Source organism: Trachemys scripta, chromosome 12 (assembly GCF_013100865.1).
Source record: "Trachemys scripta elegans isolate TJP31775 chromosome 12, CAS_Tse_1.0, whole genome shotgun sequence".
Taxonomy (NCBI): Eukaryota; Metazoa; Chordata; order Testudines; family Emydidae; genus Trachemys; species Trachemys scripta.
Genome location: NC_048309.1, coordinates 12,032,333 through 12,055,048, shown reverse-complemented (window position 1 = coordinate 12,055,048; position 22,716 = coordinate 12,032,333). Strand labels below are relative to the sequence as shown.

General features: G+C 39.9%; 1 protein-coding gene across 1 annotated transcript; it reads left to right on the top strand.

Annotated features, from left to right (window-relative positions):
* On the top strand, positions 1 to 14,077 carry RAE1 (ribonucleic acid export 1). Its single transcript, XM_034787714.1, has 12 exons — positions 1 to 118; positions 1,376 to 1,472; positions 2,483 to 2,587; positions 4,109 to 4,201; positions 6,718 to 6,804; positions 7,611 to 7,697; positions 8,006 to 8,077; positions 8,602 to 8,709; positions 9,687 to 9,793; positions 9,886 to 9,961; positions 10,526 to 10,720; positions 12,833 to 14,077. The coding sequence occupies exons 2-12, from the start codon at positions 1,383 to 1,385 to the stop codon at positions 12,917 to 12,919; spliced, it is 1,107 nt and encodes a 368-aa protein (XP_034643605.1). The 5' UTR covers positions 1 to 118; positions 1,376 to 1,382; the 3' UTR covers positions 12,920 to 14,077.
* The last annotated feature ends 8,639 nt before the right edge of the window (positions 14,078 to 22,716 follow it).

Sequence of the window (22,716 nt, the reverse complement as noted above, 5' to 3'; positions counted from 1 at the left end):
TGGCGCATGCGCAGTGGAAAGCGGCCTGTTCCGGCTCGGCCGTGTGTGAGCCGGTGGTGCTGTCCCGCCCTCCTCGCCTCACGCTCCCTCAGAAGCAGGCTCGTAGCCCGGCTCTTGGGTAAGTGCGGAGTGTCCCTCACCGGGGCAGGCCGAGTCCAGTGTCTGCGCCCAACATCTCCCCGGAGACTCCCGCTCCCGTGTCCTCTCAGCGCCTCCCTCCCTGGCAGTAGCACCCCTTCCTTCCCTCCGGTCCGCCTCTGGCCCGCTCTCCGCTGGAGAGCTCCCGAGGGGCACCCGGCGCCGCGCCCCGTCTCCCTGCTGCCCCCCCCCCCCCCCCCCCCCCCCCCCCCCCCCCCCCCCCCCCCCCCCCCCCGCAACTGGCCCAGCTCTGTCCTGTCAGCCAGCCGCTGCCTCCATCCTCCAGCAACCGGCCCAAGTGTCTCCTGTCCCCCAGCAACTGGCCCAGCTCTCTCCTGTCACCCGCCCCCCTTCCATCCCCCAGCAATGGGCCCTGTCCCTCAGCAACTGCCCCAGCTCTCTCCTGTCAGGTAGCCACTGCCCCCATCCCCCAGCAACTGCCCCAGCTCTCTCCTGTCAGTCAGCAACTGCTCCTTCCTCCCCACCCTACAGCCCCTATTTCCCCTCCTAATGCTCCCTGCTTCAGTGTAAACTGCTCCCCAGACATGTAAACTCATTGAAACAATTAATTTTACACCCCTCATCCGTTGACCTGTCAATGTTTATTATACAGTTTCTCCCTCCCCCACCAAATGGTCCTACCTGATTAGAAAGTATCCTTTTCCCTCTCTCTGTGTACCCTTCCCCAGTGTAATAGCTTTTATTTATGAAGTTTCTTCTCTGTTTCCAAAGGGTGTTTGGAGGGTTGCATAGCACAACTACTGTTGAGCAAAAATACTGTTATTAAATAATAAGAAAGACAAAGGCAGCAATGTTTTCCAAAGCTCTCGGGGCTTGTGCAGAGACATAGCCAATGAGATTAAGGTGAACTGTGGTTATTGCTCATTGAAGGAATTGTTGACCCTCCAAAATCAGATTTTCTGGGGAAAATGAGGCTGAGGCCGAGGCCAAGGCCAACACTTGAGTTGAATAAACATTGCAGAAACTTGCGCGCACACAAACACACGCACAAAGTTAAATCTCTGACAGGGGTAAGAAGAAACATATTTTGTGAGCAGGTTATTTTATAATTGTCCACTATGTTGTTTATTCTCCCCCCACCTTCCTCTAGACCATCTGGTACTGGCTGTTAGAGAAAGGATACTGAACTAGATGGACCACTCTGATCTAGTACAACACTTCCTATGTCCCCAAGTAAAGGTCTGTTGCTTTTAATGGGCATTCTTGTCATTTGCAGGGCCAAGATGAGTTTGTTTGGATCAACCTCAGGGTTTGGAGCTGGTGGTACCAGCATGTTTGGAAATACAGCAACAGATAATCACAACCCCATGAAGGTACTTGTATTAACCTATATGTAAACAGTGGGTATCAGGCGATCTCCTTTCCAGGAATCAGGAGTGAACATGAGCATGTATTTATTTACTTTCTCTCTCTTTCCCCAAATTCATTCTTCCTAAGTATTGAGAAGTTTCAGGGTTTGTTACCAAATGCAGTTACGAATATCCCTCTCCTTACTTCCCAAGGAAGAAGATTTAGGCCCGAACCACACTGTGGTTTGTAACTGTTTGAGATGGTTGTCAAACATGGTTACAACCTAACATGGTTTGCAATTGAATTTGACCCAGAAACGGTGCTATGGACTATATGAGGCAGGGGCATAGTCTGTATAACAGTCTTGGCTAACACGCCTTACAATGAAGAATGGTGATAATACCCTGTACGCTGTCAGGAAACTGTGCTATCAATGGCAGTATTGAAAAATAGTTCACAAGCACACTTCTAGCATGGATCAAGCAATGGTTTTGCCATTGCATATCTGTGTTCGTTAAACTGGTTAGAGGATTCTAGCAATCTAATAGAACAGAATGTTATTTCAATGAACTTAGTGGGCCTGATTTTCAAACAAGTTTGGTACAGTTTTGTGTACAGTTACCTTGATTGTGTGTGTAATTCTGATGATTATAGGTGTTATAAAGGTACAGTCTTTTAGAAACTTGCCAAACTTAGATCCACAGGACCTTGAAGTTAAAGGCAAAGAATAATGGTGAACTACAAAAGAAATAAATTGTACTATAACAGTCTAGCTATTCTACATGCAAATGATTTCTTCCCTACTTATTATATCAGCAGTAAACTTATTAGTTTATTATAAATTATAATTTAAACAACATTTGTCAAAATAAATAAAGTACCACTTCTGATTCATTATTGTTGCCTTTTTAATATTTTTTTCACATACTATCTATTTTGCAAAACTCAGAACTTTGTTACTTTACTCTGACTAGAAGACACATTATTAAGTTCTATGACGTATGAATATTTGTAATTTTTTTGGTCTTTACAGGATATTGAAGTTACATCTCCACCTGATGACAGCATTGGTTGTTTAGCTTTCAGTCCACTAGCATTGCCGGGTAACTTCCTTATTGCAGGATCCTGGGCAAATGATGTAAGTATTTAATGAGCATGCTCTGTAAAAAGGACAGTTTAAATCTCTTTAGCTTGATACATACTTACCTACTCTTGTTACGAGTTAGGCCTAAGATTGCTGTAGTTTAAAGATTGGAGGAAAAGAGCCACTTTTCCCCCTTTCCTTACTTTATTTAATTGACAGAAGTTTGCCTAAAACAAGTTTTGTTGTTTCATCTGAAAAGTCAGTTTTTTTCCCTTATTTTCTTTGTGTCTTTGTATAGCTCTAGGGCACAGAAAATAACTTTTAAAAACCAGAAATATGGTTCTGTAAACATAAAAATCAGCAAGCGGCAGGCATAGTACCCAAAATTACTTTTAATAAATTTGTTGAAATTGACAGCATTTCAAGCTGACAATATCATTTAAATTTCAGCTCAAGGAAATGACTTTTACTACTTGATTCTGTGCTTTATAACAGCTAGTCCAATTTGTATATCTGTAGAGAGGACTAACACATGTATTTGTTGCATTTGTTACATTTGTCTGCTACTTTCACTATACAGAAGAAAAAGAATCCCCTCCTCTCCATATCCGTTCCTCATACAGTTGTTGTATGATATGCAGATATAGGTTATGATTCAGAGTATTGTTGTAAGAGATTGGAATTTCAGCAGATGCACAGTTCCCCAAACTGTGGTATGTGGACAGCCAATGGTCCACAGTGGGTTAGTCTCAGTGCTGGCTCTCAGCCTAAATACTTCCCTAATATTCATCTTCAAAGTGAAAAGTTGGTGTAGTTTATGTATGGGTGCTATTTGATTTCCAGTAGGAGGTGAGGTGGTCTGTGCAATTATGAATGGGAGGCCACATGGTCTACAAGTCAATCTCCCTGTTAAGATGTAGTTCACGCTATTAAAAGATTGGGGTCTCCTGGACTAGAAAAAGTTCAGTCCAGTATCAAAGATCTTGCAGTTCCCAGGTTAATTTAGCTTAAACAACAAGTATTGAGCGAAGGGAATTAATGATTTTCCAGAACATTGTCAGTAATTAAAAAAAATCATGAATCTCTATAGCATTTGAATTCTTAATAGGTGCTCCTATTTATCCTTCTTTTCTCATAATACAAAAGCAATGGGATATTCAGTGAAATTGTAAAGGTAAAAGAAACTGATAGGAAACATTCCTTTACATAGGGCTTAATCTGGGAAACTCGTTGCCACAAGACATCATTTAAGCCAAAAGCTTGGTAGAATTTGAAAAAGGATTATCCACTTATGTGGATAATAAGATATCCATAGTTAAATGTACACCCCTAAATATAGGGAATGCTCCGTGTTGCTGACATCAAAGGCAAAGGGTTATGAGTGGCAATTGTATGATTGTAACTATTGTCTTTCCTCTTCCCTTCTTCCCCTCCATCTAAATTCAGTGTGTTAAATAAGGATAAGTTCTTCAAGGCAGAGGCAGTGCCTTGTTTCTGAGAGACACCTAGCACATTCCTGGGTATTCAAACAATAGTAGTATATTACTAAATTGATATGTGCATCTTTTCTCATAGGTTCGGTGTTGGGAAGTTCAAGATAATGGACAAACTATTCCGAAAGCTCAGCAGATGCACACAGGGCCTGTGCTAGATGTGTGTTGGAGTGATGTATGTTCCTTTGTTTCAAAAAGTATTTTCAAGGAAATCGATTTTTATCCAGAAAACAAATATCCTTATTTCTAGTTTCAAAACACACACAGACTTAAAATGTAGATACATCCTATGATTGTAGCATAGACTTTTGTCATCTAAATCCATGGTTGGTTTGTTTTAATAAACTAGACTACTACTTGGGTGTGCAGATGCAATGGCGGGAGGTTGTTTTAAGCTGTTAATAGCTAGTCAGTTTTCATTAATTTGTGATAGTACAAAAAGCCTTGCATAAGTCTTGTGTACTGGAGTGAATTTCACCCTAGAATATTACAATTTTAAGCATAATTGCAGAATTTGTTTTGTTTCATTATCATTCATAGTTTAAATTTTGTACTATTTTAATTTAAAATTACTTTTAGGGTTTTGTTTAAATTAATATGTGAGACTTCCTTAGACAAGAGTAGACTATTGTGGCAGTTTGAAACTACATGGTTATGATTTGACCAATCAAAACACTTGTCATAAGTTAGTAAATACCAGTATCAGTACATTCCTCTGTACAATATTTTGTAAATATTGGAAAAAGGAAAACAGTAGAATATTGGCATATTGTTCGCTATCATCTTTTTTATAAAAAAATGCCATTCTTTTGAGATCTAAGATGCTTCTCAGTTTTTTGGGACATCTTCTCTTGTGTGTGCACTGTTTGATTAGAAGAAGCATTGCATATTTATAAGACTGTAGAAAACAATTAGGAGAAAGGTTTGAAGTAGAATTTTGGACTGCAGTTAAGCAATAGAACAGGGCAATACATGTTCTACTCAGCTGGCTAGCAGTCTCAACGTGTTTGTTAGTTCAGATAAATGTAGTGATATACAGTACATAACAGTTGAGATAGTGATTCAGATAATTAACATTAGGCAAAATGCTGTTTTGTATGATTGTTTTGTGGGCAATTGGCCTGATTCTCCATTACACTTACTCCTGAGGGCATTCCGCGCCAAAAAATTCAAAATTCTGCGCACAATATTTTAAAATTCTGCAGTATTCTGCAAGTTTTATTTGTCAATAAATAAATGCAGAGTCTCCAGCATTGCAGTGGGGAGCACAGGCCACAGGCTGCACGAATGTGAGAGATCAACATGCAGCCCCCCCACCTCTGGGACACAGATTCAGTGGTGACGCTGTACCCAACCCTGACACAGCACAAGGCCTGGGCCTGCCCCAGAAATGCCCTGGGGCCCTGTCCCTCTGTGCCAGGTACACCGGGTGTGGGGTAGGCAGGTTTAACCAGGCAGGAGCCAAGTGTGGCCGGGCTCAGCATGGGGGGGATCCAGGTGTGGGGTGAGAGAATTCTGTGTGGGACAATCTGGGTGCAGGCAGCTCAGTAGGGGGTCTTGGTGTGGGGGGGATCTGGATTCACAGAGGCTCATTGAGGGGTGGGGTTGAAGGTGCAGGGGCAATGGGATTCTGCAGGGCCTTCCAGGTAAAAGTGGTTGGGGCTCAGCGGAGAGGTCTGGGTGTGGGAGTCTCAGCAGAGGGGTCTGGGTTCTGGGGGAGTGGGGCATGGTGGGGTGGGGGTCTGGGTGCAGCTAGTTCGGGATCAATGGTGTGGGTGCTCAGGGTGGTGCAGGAGGGTGGGTCTCGATGTGGGGCCTCAGGGTGGTGCAGAGAGGTGGGGCTCACCAGGGTGGGAGTTTGAGTGTAGGGAGTTCAGTGAGGGGTGGTCTGGGTGCAGGGGGCTCCAGATGCAGGGGTTGAGGTTCAATGGGGAACTGTTCAGTTATGGAGAGCTAAGAGGGTTCTGGGTGTACAGGGTGAGACTTGGGGGTGTCTGGGTATGGGAGGTCCGGATGCATGGGTTTTGGGCAGATGGGGAGCAGCTCCCTGTATGGTCACCGCTCCCCCCACAGCTGAGGAGCGATGGGGGCAGGAAGCAGGGGAGGATGGGGAGGTTTCTGGGGGTGGGTCTGACACGGCCCCAGCCACTCCATTCAGGGAAAGAGGAAGTCCTGTCCTCTCCTGCCTCCAGCCCAACCGGGACTAGCAGCTGATCCTAACTCGGAGTAGGAGCCACTGGCTGGGGTGTCCCGAGCCACTGGCTGGGGTGTCCCGAGCCACTGGCTGGGGTGTCCCCAGCCCTGCAGTGATTTACCTCTCCCACTGGCTGCTCCAGGTGCCTGAAACAATGTACCTGTGCAGCTAGGGAGTGGTGCATGACTGCTCTTGCTTCTTCCCTTTGCTTCCATGTCAGAAAGTCATTTTTCTGCAGGGGACATGAATTCCCCCAGGAGTAGGTTACATTGCACCAAATATAGTCACTTACTCCTATGCAAATACTCTTAGAATAGTATTATTTTACATACCTATTTTATTAAATGACTGCACAAGTACTAGGCAGTGAAGAATCAGGCCCAGAAATTCTTTAATGGGTACTGGATATTACAGACATAAAATTACATGTACTGTGGTGCAGTTAATATTTCATCTTTTAAAATTATGAAACTAAATGGTTTTTCTCTCATTTTTAGGACGGGAGTAAAGTATTTACTGCCTCTTGTGATAAAACTGCCAAAATGTGGGATCTCAACAGTAACCAGGCCATACAAATTGCACAGGTAAGTAACTCCAAAGTTCTTTCCCTCAAGAAAAAAAAGGAATCTTTACTAGCCAATTTAAAATAACACTCAACATTTTCCAATTAGATGCTGTTATATGAAGAATAGTGTGAGGAAAGTGCCTGTCAAATTACTAGCTAAATTTTAAGGTGGAGGTAACTGATGATTACTGGGACTTAGATAATGCAAATCTTAGGCAAAAGCCCTGAGTGCCCCCCCAAAGAGATTTCCCTTCCCTTATGGCCTTACTGTAGCACCCAGCTGCAGACTGATTCCTCCTTCCATTACCCAGTGTTGCTTCTCCACCCCATTTTGGCTCCACTTTGCTTTCTTTGTTTCGGTTACCCAGTCCTTTGTGCTGCTTTCTTGCTCTGTTTCACTGATAGTTTGTTCTGCTCTCCAATCTTTTTCACATAGATTTTTGGATGAGTACTAAGATTGTAGGAAAACAGAGTTTACATGTAATTGTTGAGTTCTTTTTCGTGAGGGTATTGACTTCATAAGTGGACTGTTAATAGACTCTATCTACAGTCAACTTCAATGCACATTTTTACTCTAATATGAAACACTTATTTCTGTTGCTTAATGTAAAGTTTCTACGATATGTGAAATTAAATATGTGAAAATGTTCACTCTTTTCTTATAGTTTAGTTGTGGTGAAGCATACAAATTTTGGTTGTAGTGATGATTTAATAAACATTTATATCCTGCCTTTGTACCATTCTTTTGCTATACACAACCAAAAAGTGATACAGGCTTTTATTTAAAAAAATGTATATGCATTGTTCTTGGTTGTTTTCCTTCAGCATGAAGCCCCTGTTAAGACTGTCCATTGGATTAAAGCACCAAACTATAGCTGTGTGATGACCGGAAGTTGGGATAAAACTTTGAAGGTATGAAAATTGTACCTGATAAATGGGTTTATACTACGCTAATATATGTAAAACTGGAAATGTTTGCTATAAATTTTGCTGAAATATACTAATTTAAAATCCAGAGGTCATTTTTTTTGGTGATCATTTCTAGCCCTAAGAAACTGAGTGTTTTATCCCGGGGTTAAACAACTTGAAATGAAAATGTGGCCAGGCTCATTTGTGCTAAAGTAATCAGTTGCAATATTTCCTAGTACTTATATGGTATATTTGATGGCAAAAGAAATTCTTCAAGTCTTTTAAATCCATTGATTTTCTTTTTTTGTTAGTTCTGGGATACACGATCACCAACTCCTATGATGACATTACAACTGCCTGAAAGATGCTACTGTGCTGATGTGGTAAGCCAATAAACTCCTGTTTCATAAAAATGAAATTTGTGGGAATTAGATGACTCAGAGGATTAATGGATTCACAGCCCATGATACCTAGGTCATCTGAAACCAGCCCAGGTTACTATTAAATGAAAGTTACTCTTTGATGGCTGTTTGGTCTCAGTCTACTTCCTGGTGGATAGACATTCCCTTCCTATGAAGCACTGTTAGTAGCCTTGTTGGCATTAAGAGGAGAGGGGCCAAAAATAGAATTGACACTGAAACTGAACTGCCCTCGCTTCCTTGCCCATATCAGAATTTATGCTTCATGTTGGAAGAAGCCTGTGCTACTATTGCCCTTGCTGTACCTATTCTGCGGATAAAATTTTCAGTCTATGGGTCACCTTCTACCAGAACGAACACTCTTGCTCCTTTGAGTTGACTTTTTGAGGGGCTTTGGTGAAATAAGTAACTTGAAGGAGTTAGAATTCTCTGTTGTGAAATTAACATAGCCTAGTCTCTTCCAACCTGTCCCTCTCATCCTCATTCAGGTGCATCCCATGGCAGTTGTCGCCACTGCAGAAAGAGGTTTGATAGTATACCAGTTAGAGAATCAGCCTTCTGAATTTAGAAGAATAGACTCTCCACTGAAACACCAGGTAAATAATTAATTATTATTTATTACAAGTTTATTAATGCAGCACATAAAATGGTAGTTCAGATTCTTTATCAAAAAAATATTTTAAAACTACATTCTCTTCACTCGGTATAGTTTCTGCCCCTGAGTACACTTAGACTTTCAATGTGGTGCATATTCTGCAACTCTGTTGTACATATCTCCTTCCAAGTGGATGACTTCAGTTGAAAAAGGTTTCTTGAAAACACGTGGTATTAAGAAATGTATTAAGATTTACTTCACCTGAAGTTATTTGGCTGGCTTTCTTTATAGGAATAAGGAACAGTGAAAGACTATGCATTACAATATTTTAATGAAATATATCTGAATATTTACAACTATTTTAGTTACATACTAAAAACTTTACAGTTCAGCTTAATGGGACAGATCCTGCATGCACATTTTGGCACCTATGGAGAGAGGACGACTTGCAGGAGTAGGCTCACAGTTCAATTATTTTACTGTTTTTAATTTTGGTCCAAAATGTCAGTCTCCCTTCTTCCTGTTTGTTCTTAACAAGACTGCAATACAGTGCTGTATTGTATAATGGGTAATTCTTCCAGAGAAGCAGGATTGATGGTATTTTGCTAGAATCTAGTAATTTTTCCTCACTATATTAATGTACAGTTTGGGACACGGAATTTTGAGAAATCTTTCAAATTCAGTCATGTCACCTAATATGCAAAAGATTTTTGAATGTTTAATTCCTTGGTGAAGGAAGAAAACTGTTGTGTTCATTTTGAGGAAATGTCTGCTGCTGATTCCCAAGTGAATTCAGAAATGTAGATATTCAGGTCCAAATTTTCACAGGGACTTTGACCCATTTTCTAATGCTGTACGTACTTTTCTCTGTGCAGTGTTAGTACATGCAGTGAGTTGTGCCCCCATAGAGAGGCAATGTTTAGAAAATCTGGCCCTTAAGCTGCTGTCTAAAATGCTCTATATCTTTCTCAAATTTAGCATCGCTGTGTTGCTATTTTTAAAGACAAAGTGAACAAACCTACTGGATTTGCCCTTGGAAGTATTGAAGGAAGGGTAGCAATTCACTATATCAACCCACCAAATCCGTAAGTGTGATTTTAAAACACTCTGCATTATCTTATTCATTTTGAAATTAAGAAAATGTGAAGGAATATCTTTTTTTTTTTTTTTTTTCCAGAGCCAAAGATAACTTCACTTTTAAATGTCATCGCTCCAATGGAACGAACACATCAGCACCTCAGGATATCTATGCTGTAAGTATTCAGCACATACCATTACATCATTTTTGTAGTGCAATTAGAAGCTACATACACATAATATAAAATTTTGTATGAAATCTACCATTAATTCTCTGTTCTCTGACCTTTTCTTATGCCTAAAGAGTTCTTTTGCTTATGCTTAGAGGAAAAATTATCATATGCAAATATTAAAATAGGAGCATGCAAAGTATTCTGCTCTTCATTATAAACAACCAAAAGACCCACAACTTGGCTGACTTTCTATTAAGACTTATTAGGACAATTCTATACCCATGTTTTTGTTTATGGAAAAACATACTGCTCATTAAGCCTCTGCTTAAGAATCTGTTCAACACCGAGGGAATTACTGTGTTCTCTAATGGGAACTTGTATTTAAATTATAGCTGGTCAGGAAGAACAAATGATTTTGGGCAAAGACTAAAATGCAACTAGTCTTAATTTAAATTAGGTAAATCTGCACATAATATATTTACACTCACTGAGTACAGTGTATGCCTTGTGAAACTCCATCTTGTCTATATTGTTGGTTGTTTTATGTGATGGCTTGTATAACTGCAGGTAAATGGGATAGCATTTCATCCTGCCCATGGCACCCTTGCGACTGTAGGATCTGATGGTAGATTCAGCTTTTGGGATAAAGATGCACGAACAAAGCTAAAAACATCAGAACAGCTTGACCAGCCAATATCTGCCTGTTGTTTTAACCACAATGGGAATATTTTTGCATATGCTTCCAGTTACGACTGGTCCAAGGTAAGAAGGATTAACATTTAAATTTCGTATCAATGGTTGTGAATTAAGATGACAATATTTCAATAGTCCTTTTCATCTGAGAGTCTCAAAGTTCTTTACAGGTATTAATAAAGTCTTCCAAACACACCTGGGAGATTGGGAAAAGGTTGATTAGGGATCACGTTAGCCACCTTTCAGATGAAACATAGCGCAGAATAAGTACATAATTGTTTAGGCCAAGAAACAGAGAATATTTTACCCAACTGAATATAGGCTGAACATAGTTATCTGATTTTTGAAAATTGTTCCAAATGTGAATGCTAAACACACCTACTCCTGGGAAGAGTACCCTGGGATCATACCATAAGTAAAATTGATGTTGCATCTCTTCCAAAGAGCACACCTAGAGCACTGCTAAAAAGCTTGCTGGGACATGGTTACTTTTATTAAACAAGTAGGTGAGTGCCATGTATTTAATTTCCAATACCACTTTCTGCAGCTCCTTTGTGATGGTTTAAGGTCTTTCTTCCCAGTGTGCACTCAGGGCTAAGATATTGAGACCTGATAGAATCGCAGCATGAGATAATACAATTAGTAGTTTGAAAAAGGGAAGGTTGGTTAGATTTCAATCTAGGTTGTTTACAGTAGCATTATTCTTTCTATTATATCTTTAAATTTGATGAAGTATCTTTCATTTCCTGTTGTAAACTGTTTGAAGATTTGCTGTTCATTCTTGAACAGTGGCATGTCACATCTCGGGAGTTCATTTGTAGATAAAGTGATCTCTATATGTAGTTAAATTTACTAATGTGCTTTATGGTCCTGCTGGATGGGAAACACTATAATTTTACTTTTATTGTTACAGTCCAAGATATAAGCCTTTTACTTTCATGAATGGGACATGTTGGCTTATATGAACTAACTGGTCTTTCAGATCTGTAGATTATGAACCGATATTTAGTAGTGAAACTTGAGTTGGTAGGCAATAAGTCTCCTTTCTAGATTCCATTTTTCTATCAAGTGAATGGAAGTCCATAACTTAACTATTACAACCCAATGCATAATTTTAATGACAGGTGTCTGAATAAAGAAAACCAAGGAAATTCAGATGCCAAAAAAGAGAACTAGATTTTCAAAGAGACCTAAGGTCTTATGTGCCTTTTAACACATGAATTATTCATGATGTTATTGCAATGGGTGTGCGCACTGGGCACTTGTATATGCAAATAAGTATTGACAGTTATTCATTTTCACACGCAGAATACTAGATTTATATTCACAATTGATGAACAAAAATAACTATATAATTGTGTGTGGACCCTGCACTTCACTATATGAAAATTTGTCCTTCTTTCGTTTGGCTCAAAAGACAGAATGTACAATAAGGCTGTAATACCTTTATAACAGAAGTGGCCAACATGAGCCTGAGAAGGAGGCAGAATTTACCAATGTACGTTGCCAAAGAGCCACAGCCCCCTGATTAGCTCCCCCCGCTCCCAGCGCCTCCTGCCCACCGGCAGCCCCGCCAATCAGCGCCTCCCCCCTCCCCCCCGCATCTCCTGATCAACTGTTTTGTGGCACGCAGGAGGCTTTGGGGTGGAGGAGCGAGGGCATAGCAGGCTCAGGGGAAGGGGTGGTGTGGGGGCAGAGCCAGGGGTTGAGCAGTGAGCACCCTCCGGCACATTGGAAAGTTGGTACCTGTGACACCAACCCCGGAGTCGGTGCCTATACAAGGAGCCGCACGTGACTCTGGAGCCACAGGTTGGCCACCCCTGCTTTATAACGTCCCCTCTTCATTCTTCTCCCTGTCTAGAACAATCTTTTTACTTCCCTTAACTCTCAAACTACTTGAATTTTGCATGTAAAGCAAAAGTTTAAGGAATGTTCACTCACTCTAAGCTTAAAAAAGACCTGTTTTGAAAGTTGCCTTGCATAGTGAATTGTTTCTAATTATAGGGCACACCCACCAATATTTCCCTTGGGTTGCATAGTAAGTCTGATCTTTAAAAGTCCATATTTTTAAATTGTAAAGTCTCACTAAATCGAATTGACGGAATGTTCAGCTTCTTGTATTTCAAGATTAGGTTGATACTTTGAATGAGATAAATATAGCTAACTTTTTCTCTTTTTCAGGGTCATGAATTTTATAATCCACAAAAGAAAAACTACATTTTTCTGCGTAATGCAGCAGAAGAGTTAAAGCCCAGGAATAAAAAGTAGGGAGTATAATTCTGACTGGTGTTACAGCAGTACTTTTCTGCCACTGGACTCCCTTGCAGTTGTCAATTTTGGATCGCTAACATTTAGCAGGAAACCCTATAAATAATACCAAAGTGTATTCTGACTTGCTGGAGAACATCATTCAAATTATGTATTCTGATGTGTACTTGAGTGTCTGATATTTGCAGGATGACTTACCATACATCTATTCCTCTGCAGTAACTGCTGTAAAATCTCTAAATTCAAGACTGGTATTACTTTACTGTTTAGAAATGCAAATATGTCTCTGCCAATATTTTACCGTTACTACAATAAAATATGTGCATTTACAATAGTTGTGGAAAAATTGTACAGATACTGTTTCTTTTAACTATTTGGGGAATTATGAATAACTTGTCTCAAAGGGGGCTGGTCATTCTGATTTTAATATAGAAGCATTAGCGACTATAGCAGAAAGAAAGCTTTGCAAATTTGGTTTTCCTCAGGGTTTGGATTAATTTGGTATTTATGTATGTGACGAAGACCCAACGTAGAACAGAGAGGCCTTGTGCAAACTCCCCTTTTCTCTTTCCATGTACTCCAACAGTGCACTTCAGTCCTAACTTGCAGTGCCTTTCCTTATCCCAGTCCTAAGTAGAAACCACCAGTTGCATCAAGTGGTATAGTTCAGTAGCATTGACAGACAGCTAATGGTTAAGATGTGACCACCAAACTGATTTTCATTTGTGGCCTAAACTGTTTGATCACCCAGATGTCTCCAGAATTGAAAGGCTGTTCTTTTAACTCAGTGTGCCACCAATTTCCCCAGTACATTTTTGTCAGGCTGAAATAAGTTTGATCACTTTAATACTGGATAGTTTATAGTGCAGGTGGGTTTCATCCCTGACTAAACAGTGCTGTGAAGTTAAGCAAAAATTATGTGAGTTTTTTCTGACTCAAATCTGCTACCGTTTATTTTTATTAACTAAATGTTGTACACATGCCAAAGTTTTCTTTCTTGTGCTGACTGCTTATTCCTTTTGATTATTATTTGTGGAAAAAAATGGGGCCCGCATGTAAACAAAGATGTGTCTTATTGTAAAAATCTCTGTAAAAATATAATTGTAATACTTGTGATTACTGATTCATAGCTACATTTAAAATAAAATTTTTACTAAATGCTTTTGAGTATTCAGTAGTTCTAAAGCTCCTTTAATAATATGGACAGAACGCATCAGGCCAGCATGTTTGTGCTACATTTCCAAATGTGGCTTCTTGGCCTTTCATTGCAATTTCAGGTTTTTCTTCTAAAACTAACGCAACAGCTAAATGCAGTTGCACAAAAAATGTCCTGAGTTGGAAATCTACTTCATTTGCCACTTGCCATTTCATTATAAATCATTCCTGTGGTTTTTGTCTCAACGCTACTCCTCTTAGTTCATTAAATATAAAGGTCTTTTGTTTAATGGAATTAATCAAGTTCCTTGATATCTCAACAGCCAGCCACCTGACAGCATGATTCATTTGTACCAAAAACAAGCTATCATCAAAATCTCTTGCTCTATGGTGCTCCTCTGTTTGCAGTGTTGATTTAACAGCTGTTAGTTACATGTTTGAGGAATAATCATGCAATATGCCACTATTTCTCAGAGGTGCTCTTTATTATGTTTAATTACCCAAGATAGGTTTCTACACCATACTGCTATGTTTGTCTGGTTTTAGTTTTCAAATGCAGAGAATGGAGTAGTTTCCCATTCTTTTTGTAATAGAGATGAGAATTTCCAACTGTTTTAGCAGTGACTGGTTGTTTGCTTGAGCAGTTTTTATTATTTTGCTGAATGTCATTTTTGAAATTTGCATATGTTTTCTGAAAGAAAAACAATATTGCAATCTTTTGTGCTAAGCATATTTCCAGTTTCTACAGTTGAATTAATATTATGAATGCCAACAAGCACTGAGCAGGCTAAAGGTCAACTTAATCCAATGTTGAGAAAAAAATTGCATTAACTGTGTTGTGGGGGACTTTGTCCCCCAAATGCATTCAGAAACTAACAACAATTCTTTATTGTTTTAGGCAACCAAAAAAAAAAAGTTAGTTAGCAAATTGAAAGAGCTAGCAGGAGTCTTATTAAGTGTAAGCCTATATGCAGTTTTCACATATCAGCATCAATGTGGAGTGGTCAGCACATACAAATTCATTCCCCACATTGCTTGTGGCTCTTCTAGTCAGCTGACCTTGGACAAATATGGCAGTGTCCATTGTCGAGTTTTCTAGATGCTCCCATGGTAGCTGGTTTTTTATAGAAGGCAAGGAATGAGAGTGTTGCTTTGATGGGCATGGTGAGATGACAGGTATCAAGGATTCTTCTCTTTATATGCATATCTACAAGTTCTAGATTGACAAGAACAAGCACCTTCTTTGTCTTGGGTAAGCGTGTTGCCAAGCAGGACTCTTGCTGACCCAAATGATGAAACTTGCAATGCCAGCAATATCAAGCATGTTGAAGAAAAGAACCATTGGCCACCTATTTATCTTGCACCTGCAGGAGTACATTCTTGCAAGGTGATCCACATTATCAACACCACTTTTAGTGTCATTGTAGTGGAGAATTAGGTGGGGTTTCTTTTTGTCTCCTCCAACAGTCTTGTCTTGATACATCATTACTGACTTGTCCTTCTTTGGAGCGTAGGAAACCAGGGTGAGTAGCCCAGCAAACCCGAACAGTGATGATAATTTTTCTCTGTTGCTATATGGATGCATCTCATTGGGTATATCTATCTTGTTTCATCGGATTGTTCCAGCATAGGTCAAATTTTTGTTAAGTAGATCTTCAGTAAGCTTGAATACTGGTGAAGAAGGTATCCCCCCACTACATTTCATCCGATCTTGTACCAGGGCTGAACACAAGATCCTCATTGGCCGAAGACTAACTGATAAACAATCAACGGAAATATGGTCTTCCTTCTCAGAGTAACTGTCAACACAATCTGGCGCAAAGGCACTATCACCTAATATGTGGTCATCTCATGACAACTTGCATTCAGAGTTGCAGATCATTTTTATATGGTCAGAATATGTGCTCTTCATTTGCCGTCTTGAATAGTGCAACACACCCAAGTCCCCTCAAGAATCTCTGAGTCTGCAGTATTTGAAGGGCCACGATACCTAGATTAAAAACTCCCCACAAGAATGTTAGGCAAAGAGAGCCAGCATTATTCTGCTTTGTGTTGGGGATACCCAACAAACCTGGATTTGAAAGGACAAACCTCCCTGGAGTACCTTCTACTTTAGGATAACTATATGCAGCACCGCTGTTAGTGCAATGCATTGTCAGTTAGCAAATGCTAACTCTTACGCTACAAGAGTCTCACTTGAAGCAAACATGTACATAAAACTACTAAAAAGACAAGATAACTATGCAACACATTTGGAGTACATTTGTACCCCACATATTTTTAATATAGAAAAAATGTTTTTATGCTAAATTAATTTTTTTGCTCAATTGTGTACGTGTGTAGGGGAGTCTCCTAAAACAGCATAGTTGGAGAGCAACTTGTTCATGAGTTATTGCAACATATGTGCTTATGGGATACAACATTACCCCATGAATGTGGATGAAGGTTAAGTGTAACAGTTGATGGCAAAAAAATTTATTCTGACCTGTGTGTGCAACTCCCACTGGCACCATTGGGGGGTAGGGGGAAAGCTGAATGTACTGTCTTTAGTTAAGAGTTTAAAAATCTGATTCCTTGTTCAAATATCCACATTTTAATAAATTAATTTGTCACTGGCTAAGCAGGTGCAACTCCACTAGCTTAAATAGAATTGTGACTGCTTATGTGAGTGCTGAATTTGGCCAAGTTATTTTCATTATGGTGTGCGGAACCAACAGTGATACTCCCTTTGCTTTGCAGTTTAGCTGCATGTTAATGTGTTGAAAACTGATTCCTGTAGGAATTCATGTCTTCTGCCCATCAGCAAAGGTTCAAAAATATTTTTGAACTAAAGCTATCACATTTACGGTTGTTCAGGTTAAGTTTAGAAAGAAATATTTTTCAATCGCTTTCCTATGCACTTTGGTATACTGGATATATCCAACTATGAGGACAAAGTCAGGATCCTAACTTGACTTTTCCCTTTACCAAGGCTAGAAAAATGCCTTGGCAATGTTACTATGGCTTGAGGTGCTGTGGGATCATCATCTAAAATACACACAGCTGAATCCATACTCCATCCAAGTTCACACATGTAGGAAGACGGTATTCACATACAACTCAGTGTTACATATGGAAACTTACCCATTCACAGCATACTATGGCATTTATTTCTGGCAAATATATATAAGGTAAGTGGGGTGTATCTAAAGTTAAACATATATGTATTTTTATATATAAAATATGTTGTATATTAATTTTATAGATCAATACCTAGTTTAAATTTCTAAAAAAAGAAGAACAGGAGTACTTGTGGCACCTTAGAGACTAACAAATTTATTAGAGCATAAGCTTTCGTGGACTACAGCCCACTTCTTCGGATGCATATAGAATGGAACATATAATGAGGAGATATATATACACACATACAGAGAGCATAAACAGGTGGGAGTTGTCTTACCAACTCTGAGAGGCCAATTAATTAAGAGAAAAAAAACTTTTGAAGTGATAATCAAGCTAGCCGTACCGACAGTGTGATAAGAAGTGTGAGAGTACTTACAAGGGGAGATAGTCAACGTTTGTAATGGCTCAGCCATTCCCAGTCCTTATTCAAACCGGAGTTGATTGTGTCTAGTTTGCATATCAATTCTAGCTCTGCAGTCTCTCTTTGCAGTCTGTTTTTGAAGTTTTTCTGTTGTAATATAGCCACCCGCAGGTCTGTCACTGAATGACCAGACAGGTTAAAGTGTTCTCCCACTGGTTTTTTGAGTATTTTGATTCCTGATGTCAGATTTGTGTCCATTAATTCTTTTGCGTAGAGACTGTCCGGTTTGGCCAATGTACATGGCAGAGGGGCATTGCTGGCACATGATGGCATATATCACATTGGTAGATGTGCAGGTGAACGAGCCCCTGATGGTATGGCTGATGTGATTAGGTCCTATGATGATGTCACTTGAATAGATATGTGGACAGAGTTGGCATCGGGGTTTGTTACAAGGATAGGTTCCTGGGTTAGTGGTTTTGTTCAGTGATGTGTGGTTGCTGGTGAGTATTTGCTTTAGGTTGGGGGGTTGTCTGTAAGCGAGGACAGGTCTGTCTCCCACTTTTATGACTATATTGCTCAAATTCTAAGGAGAGCAGAAGAAATATATCTAGGAACATACACCAACTCTGTTAATCAGCAAGCCAAGGAAGTGATATGAGTGTGTGGAGAAAAACCTTTACAAAAACGACCAGATCAACTATCTAGGCTAGGGAATTGAACTTTTGCCATTCAAGGATGTTAATTAATAAAGTAGGTTTAGAAAACTAAAACAGTTGGCATAAGAACATGACCAGATTTGCTTACTCTTTTGTGTGTTTATTTGTGCCTAATTACCATATGCAATGGCTATGTTTGTGCACACAAATCTGGTAATTAGGCACATGGAAGCTGAGAAGCTACATATATTTAAATGTGAAATCATAGCATCTGTGTCCAAATTAGTCCATGTATTTTTCATGTGCAGTTGTGTGCCAAAAGTATATTTTTAAAAAAATCTTATAAAGTTTGATTTTGGTGGGGGTGGCATGTAGCCAATCCACTTGTAATAGTCTTGATATTTAAAGGACATCATGAGCCATCCTTAAATATTAGACTTCCAGTATTGACACTCCTGTGTAATTATTGGGTCTAATCTTGCTTTTATAGTCCTGTAATACAGCGTGCCCCTATCTAATCATGGGATTAGAATGGCAGGACTTGTTAGAGTGGAACAACAGAAGAAATATTCCTGTATGTCATACAGAGGCCAAGTTAATGGTATCAAACGTGCAGACTGATGTATTTATCTGACTCTCATTTGGGTTTATGATTGCACTGCATGATGACTCACTACCAGGAACAGTAACTGAAACAGTGCCTCTTAGCTTTGCATTAGAGCTGGTCTAAAAATGCTAATTAAATTTCTCATGAGAATTTCTGGTCTTTAAATCAAAAAAGGAAAACTTCACTGAGACCCAAACACTTCTAACAAGAAAAAAAAAAATCTTCAAAATTTGTTACTGTTTTGAAAACAAAACTGACTAGCTCTACTTTGCATGGAGTTGCCTGACAAGGAAAAATGACTAGGACTGAGCGATCTTGGGTCCCAAACCTGCCATTTCTTATGCAGAGTTCTTTTAAAAAGTTGTTACTATAAGACACGCTCTTGCTGAAATTTCCCCCATTACTAGCATTGGTTCAGATTCAGCAGTGGCAGTGATGGGAAGAAGGCGAGTGTAGACAATGCCCCAGGTAGTCATTGTCTTTTTTTATTTTAAGGCTCTTTGTCAACTCCTGCTCAAAAAGTCTACACTGCATGGTGCTTAAAATGACTACAGCTATTTGCACCTCGTGTATTTTTGTTGTCCCAGTATTGGTATTGTTGGTAGAGCTGAATTAGTGCTAACGGTAAGAAATCTTAGGGAAAATAGACGAGAGGGATAGACAAGTCCTTTTTTTGCTGCTGGATGTGAAGTAGAACTCTAGATGTAAATGGTAAAGGGATACAAAGTCCATCTCCAACCATCCGGTTCCCCAGCTTTTTCTATTATAAGGGGCAAACATGAAATTTTTTTTATAACAAACATACCTTGTTAATTATATGATTAATTATGTGATTATCATTAAGGTGATGCTCTGTTTTTCTGTCTAATCTTTTTTCCAAATGTGCTAGGATTGACACTAATCTTGACCTGGATTTATATTAAAGTCCCAGTAAAAATGATTGTTTTGCACTGATTTTTTTTGTATCACAAATGTAGTACTTTAGGCTCTGATTCAGGAAACCATCTCAATTCAGGAAGAACACTTTAAGCATGTGCATTAGTCTCATCAACTTCAGTGAGACTTAAGCACATGTTTTTAAAGTTAATCATGTGCTCTCCTGAACCCGGGCCTCAGTTTGAGTTATTTTGAATTCATGGACTAAAAGGATGTAACCAGATGAAGATAACAAATCTGCTTGTTCTTTCTTCTAAGGCAATTTATTATTCTAATTGTCTGTTGTATTAGTCCTACTTCCAGATTACTCAAACGCAACATAATTGATACTTCCTTTGGATACATAACCGTTGGGATGGAAGGTGCTTGTGATGGCTGAGGATGAGGGAACCAATGGCTTTGTTTACTTAATCCATGGCTGAAATTTCACTTGTATCATAAGATGTACTTTCTCAAAATTTACAAATTACAAATCCTTTCTTTATTTTAAAGGAGTGAACTGTTTTGGTGTTTAACCAGGAAGCTAGCTAATCTTTCTATCCATTTGGGAACCCCCATTGTTAATGCTGCATCATAAAGTATTTACCCCATGGATATGAGCACATATTTTGCCAATTCTGACTGGTTATGTTATGATGAATAAATGCTCTGTACTTCAACTGAAGAGTTCCTTCAATTTAAACTTGCTGTTGTAAATCTCTGTTTATACCAGAAGGTGGCACCATTGATGGTGTCTTCCAGGCAATCTTTAAATAGAGTAATGGATGACTGTCATATACAAACCCCCACTGTACCTAGGGTGACCAGATGTCCCGATTTTATAGGGACAGTCCTGATATTTGGGGCTTTTTCTTATATAGGTGCCAATTACCCCTCACCCCCTGCCCTGATTTTTCACACTTACTAGCTGGTCACCCTAACTGTACCTTAAAGCTTCTGTAGGAAATTACAAGTTTAAATATGTATCTGCTATATTTCTAATGCAGAAGTGGATGAAGCTGAGGCCTTTGAAGAGTCCAGTTTTTTTCTATTGTAAATAAAGTAATAGGGGTTTTTTGTCTGATCAACTCTATACAATATGAAGTAGCCAAAACTGCACTTGAGGCCTTCAGGATTTTTATTGTGTGTAAGGAGCTGTAGCAGCCAAGGCAATATGCCTCTAAGTGCTATATCCTAACACTAAAAGTTTGACAACTCTTAAGAGATAAAGATCATTCTTGGTCTTTACAAACTTATATGCTACATTCCATAAAAGCAGATATATTAATTCATAAACAACTAATTACAGTCTGCTGCTATACTACTTTAGGCTGTGAACGAACACATTTAAGCAGAAGAAGGAAAAGTCGGCTTTGCTAGGTGTGCAAGATACCTTGGGGGCCTGGGTGATGGTCCTGAACATGTTCTTAAACCAGACTCCTGCAGCAAGTGGTGAATGTGAATCACCAAGTGATAACACATCCTTTTTAGTCCAAACAGAATCAGACCTGCAGCATAGTGGGATGGGACAGGGTGCTTTCCTTTCCAATGAAATATAAAGCTTATGTTTTGTTCATTCAAATCTGGAAGCAGGAAGAGGATGGGGGGCCTTAGTCCTGCAGTCTTGGCCAGATTTCAATTTGAGTAACTACATTCTTGCTGCTGTTTTAATTGGTTTCAGTATTTATTGCCTATCCCAGGCTTTTATGTAGTGCAGGGGTTGGCAACCTCTGGCATGCAGCTCACCAGGGTAAGCACCCTGGCAGTCCAGGCCAGTTTGTTTACCTGCCACGTCGGCAGGTTCGGCCGATCACGGCTCCCACTGGCTGTGGTTCGCCGTCCCAGGCCAATGGGGGCTGCGGGAAGCGGCGCGGGCGAGAGATGTGTTGGCTGCGGCTTCCCACCGCCCCCATTGGCCTGGGACGGTGAACCGCAGCCAGTGGGAGCCGTGATCGGCCGAACCTGCGGACACGGCAGGTAAACAAACTGGCCTGGATCTCCATGGTGCTTACCCTGGCGAGCTGCGTGCCACAGGTTACCAACCCCTGATCTAAATGGTGCTTTGAGAGTACATTGATAACCCATGCTTTTTTAAAAGTGCCAAACCTCTTGCTGGTATATTTGGAATTAATATCAGGGGGGAAAGTGTTATTCAGGGGGCTGTGGTAGTGAATAGCCTCCGGAGGGTCACTTGCATCATAAAAGTGGCCAGGACAAAGCACTGGAGAATAATATACAGTAAGGAACAATCCCAGTAAAAAGGATTCTCAAGATCAGGTCTGTGGCACTTCCTATATATTCCCACAGTTGGGCTTTGTATGTGACTTTCCTGCATCTTTTGGGTTCTATCCCTGTCTCCAAATACTGTTAAATCATTCCTGTCAGGGTTGGCTTTTAGCTCTTGATCCTGAAGACATTTCTGGAGTGTAATTTAATTTTTATGCCTTCGGAGTGCACTAGGTTGCACCAAAGAGAAGGTATTTTTGTTTTAAATGCCCAGAGGAGGATGTCTTCTATTTTCTATCCAAAAGATTTATTTTCCCCTGTTGCAAATTAGTCAGTATCTTGGAGTGGAATGAGCTTACTTAGGCCACTTCATGGCTGTCCAAAAAAGGCCATTAGAGCCTGAACCCCTATATAGAGGGAGCAAAACTGTGACTGCAATTACTTAGCATATACTAAAGGGCTCACAAAGCTCGGAGGGGAAAAATGATCCCCGGCCTTTAAGGAGTTTGACAAACACTGGACTAGATGAGAGCATCCTTCAGCACTACCAGAAAATGGATGTTCAGTTAAAGGTGAAGGGTGTTTGAATTTTGAACAAAGCTGGTTTTCTCCGACGTGTTTCTCAACTGGTTGTGTTAAATACAAATTAAAAATATTCATGAAACCACTCTTTATTAATCAGGTTTCACTTATATGGCATCTCTGATGTCAC

Bases quoted from the DNA above. Each gene is read 5' to 3' on its own strand.
- RAE1 (XM_034787714.1), top strand. From the start codon at position 1,383: ATGAGTTTGTTTGGATCAACCTCAGGGTTTGGAGCTGGTGGTACCAGC. The intron at 4,202-6,717 runs GTATGTTCCTTT...TCTCATTTTTAG, and splicing joins TAGATGTGTGTTGGAGTGAT to GACGGGAGTAAAGTATTTAC. The intron at 8,710-9,686 runs GTAAATAATTAA...TCTCAAATTTAG, and splicing joins ACTCTCCACTGAAACACCAG to CATCGCTGTGTTGCTATTTT.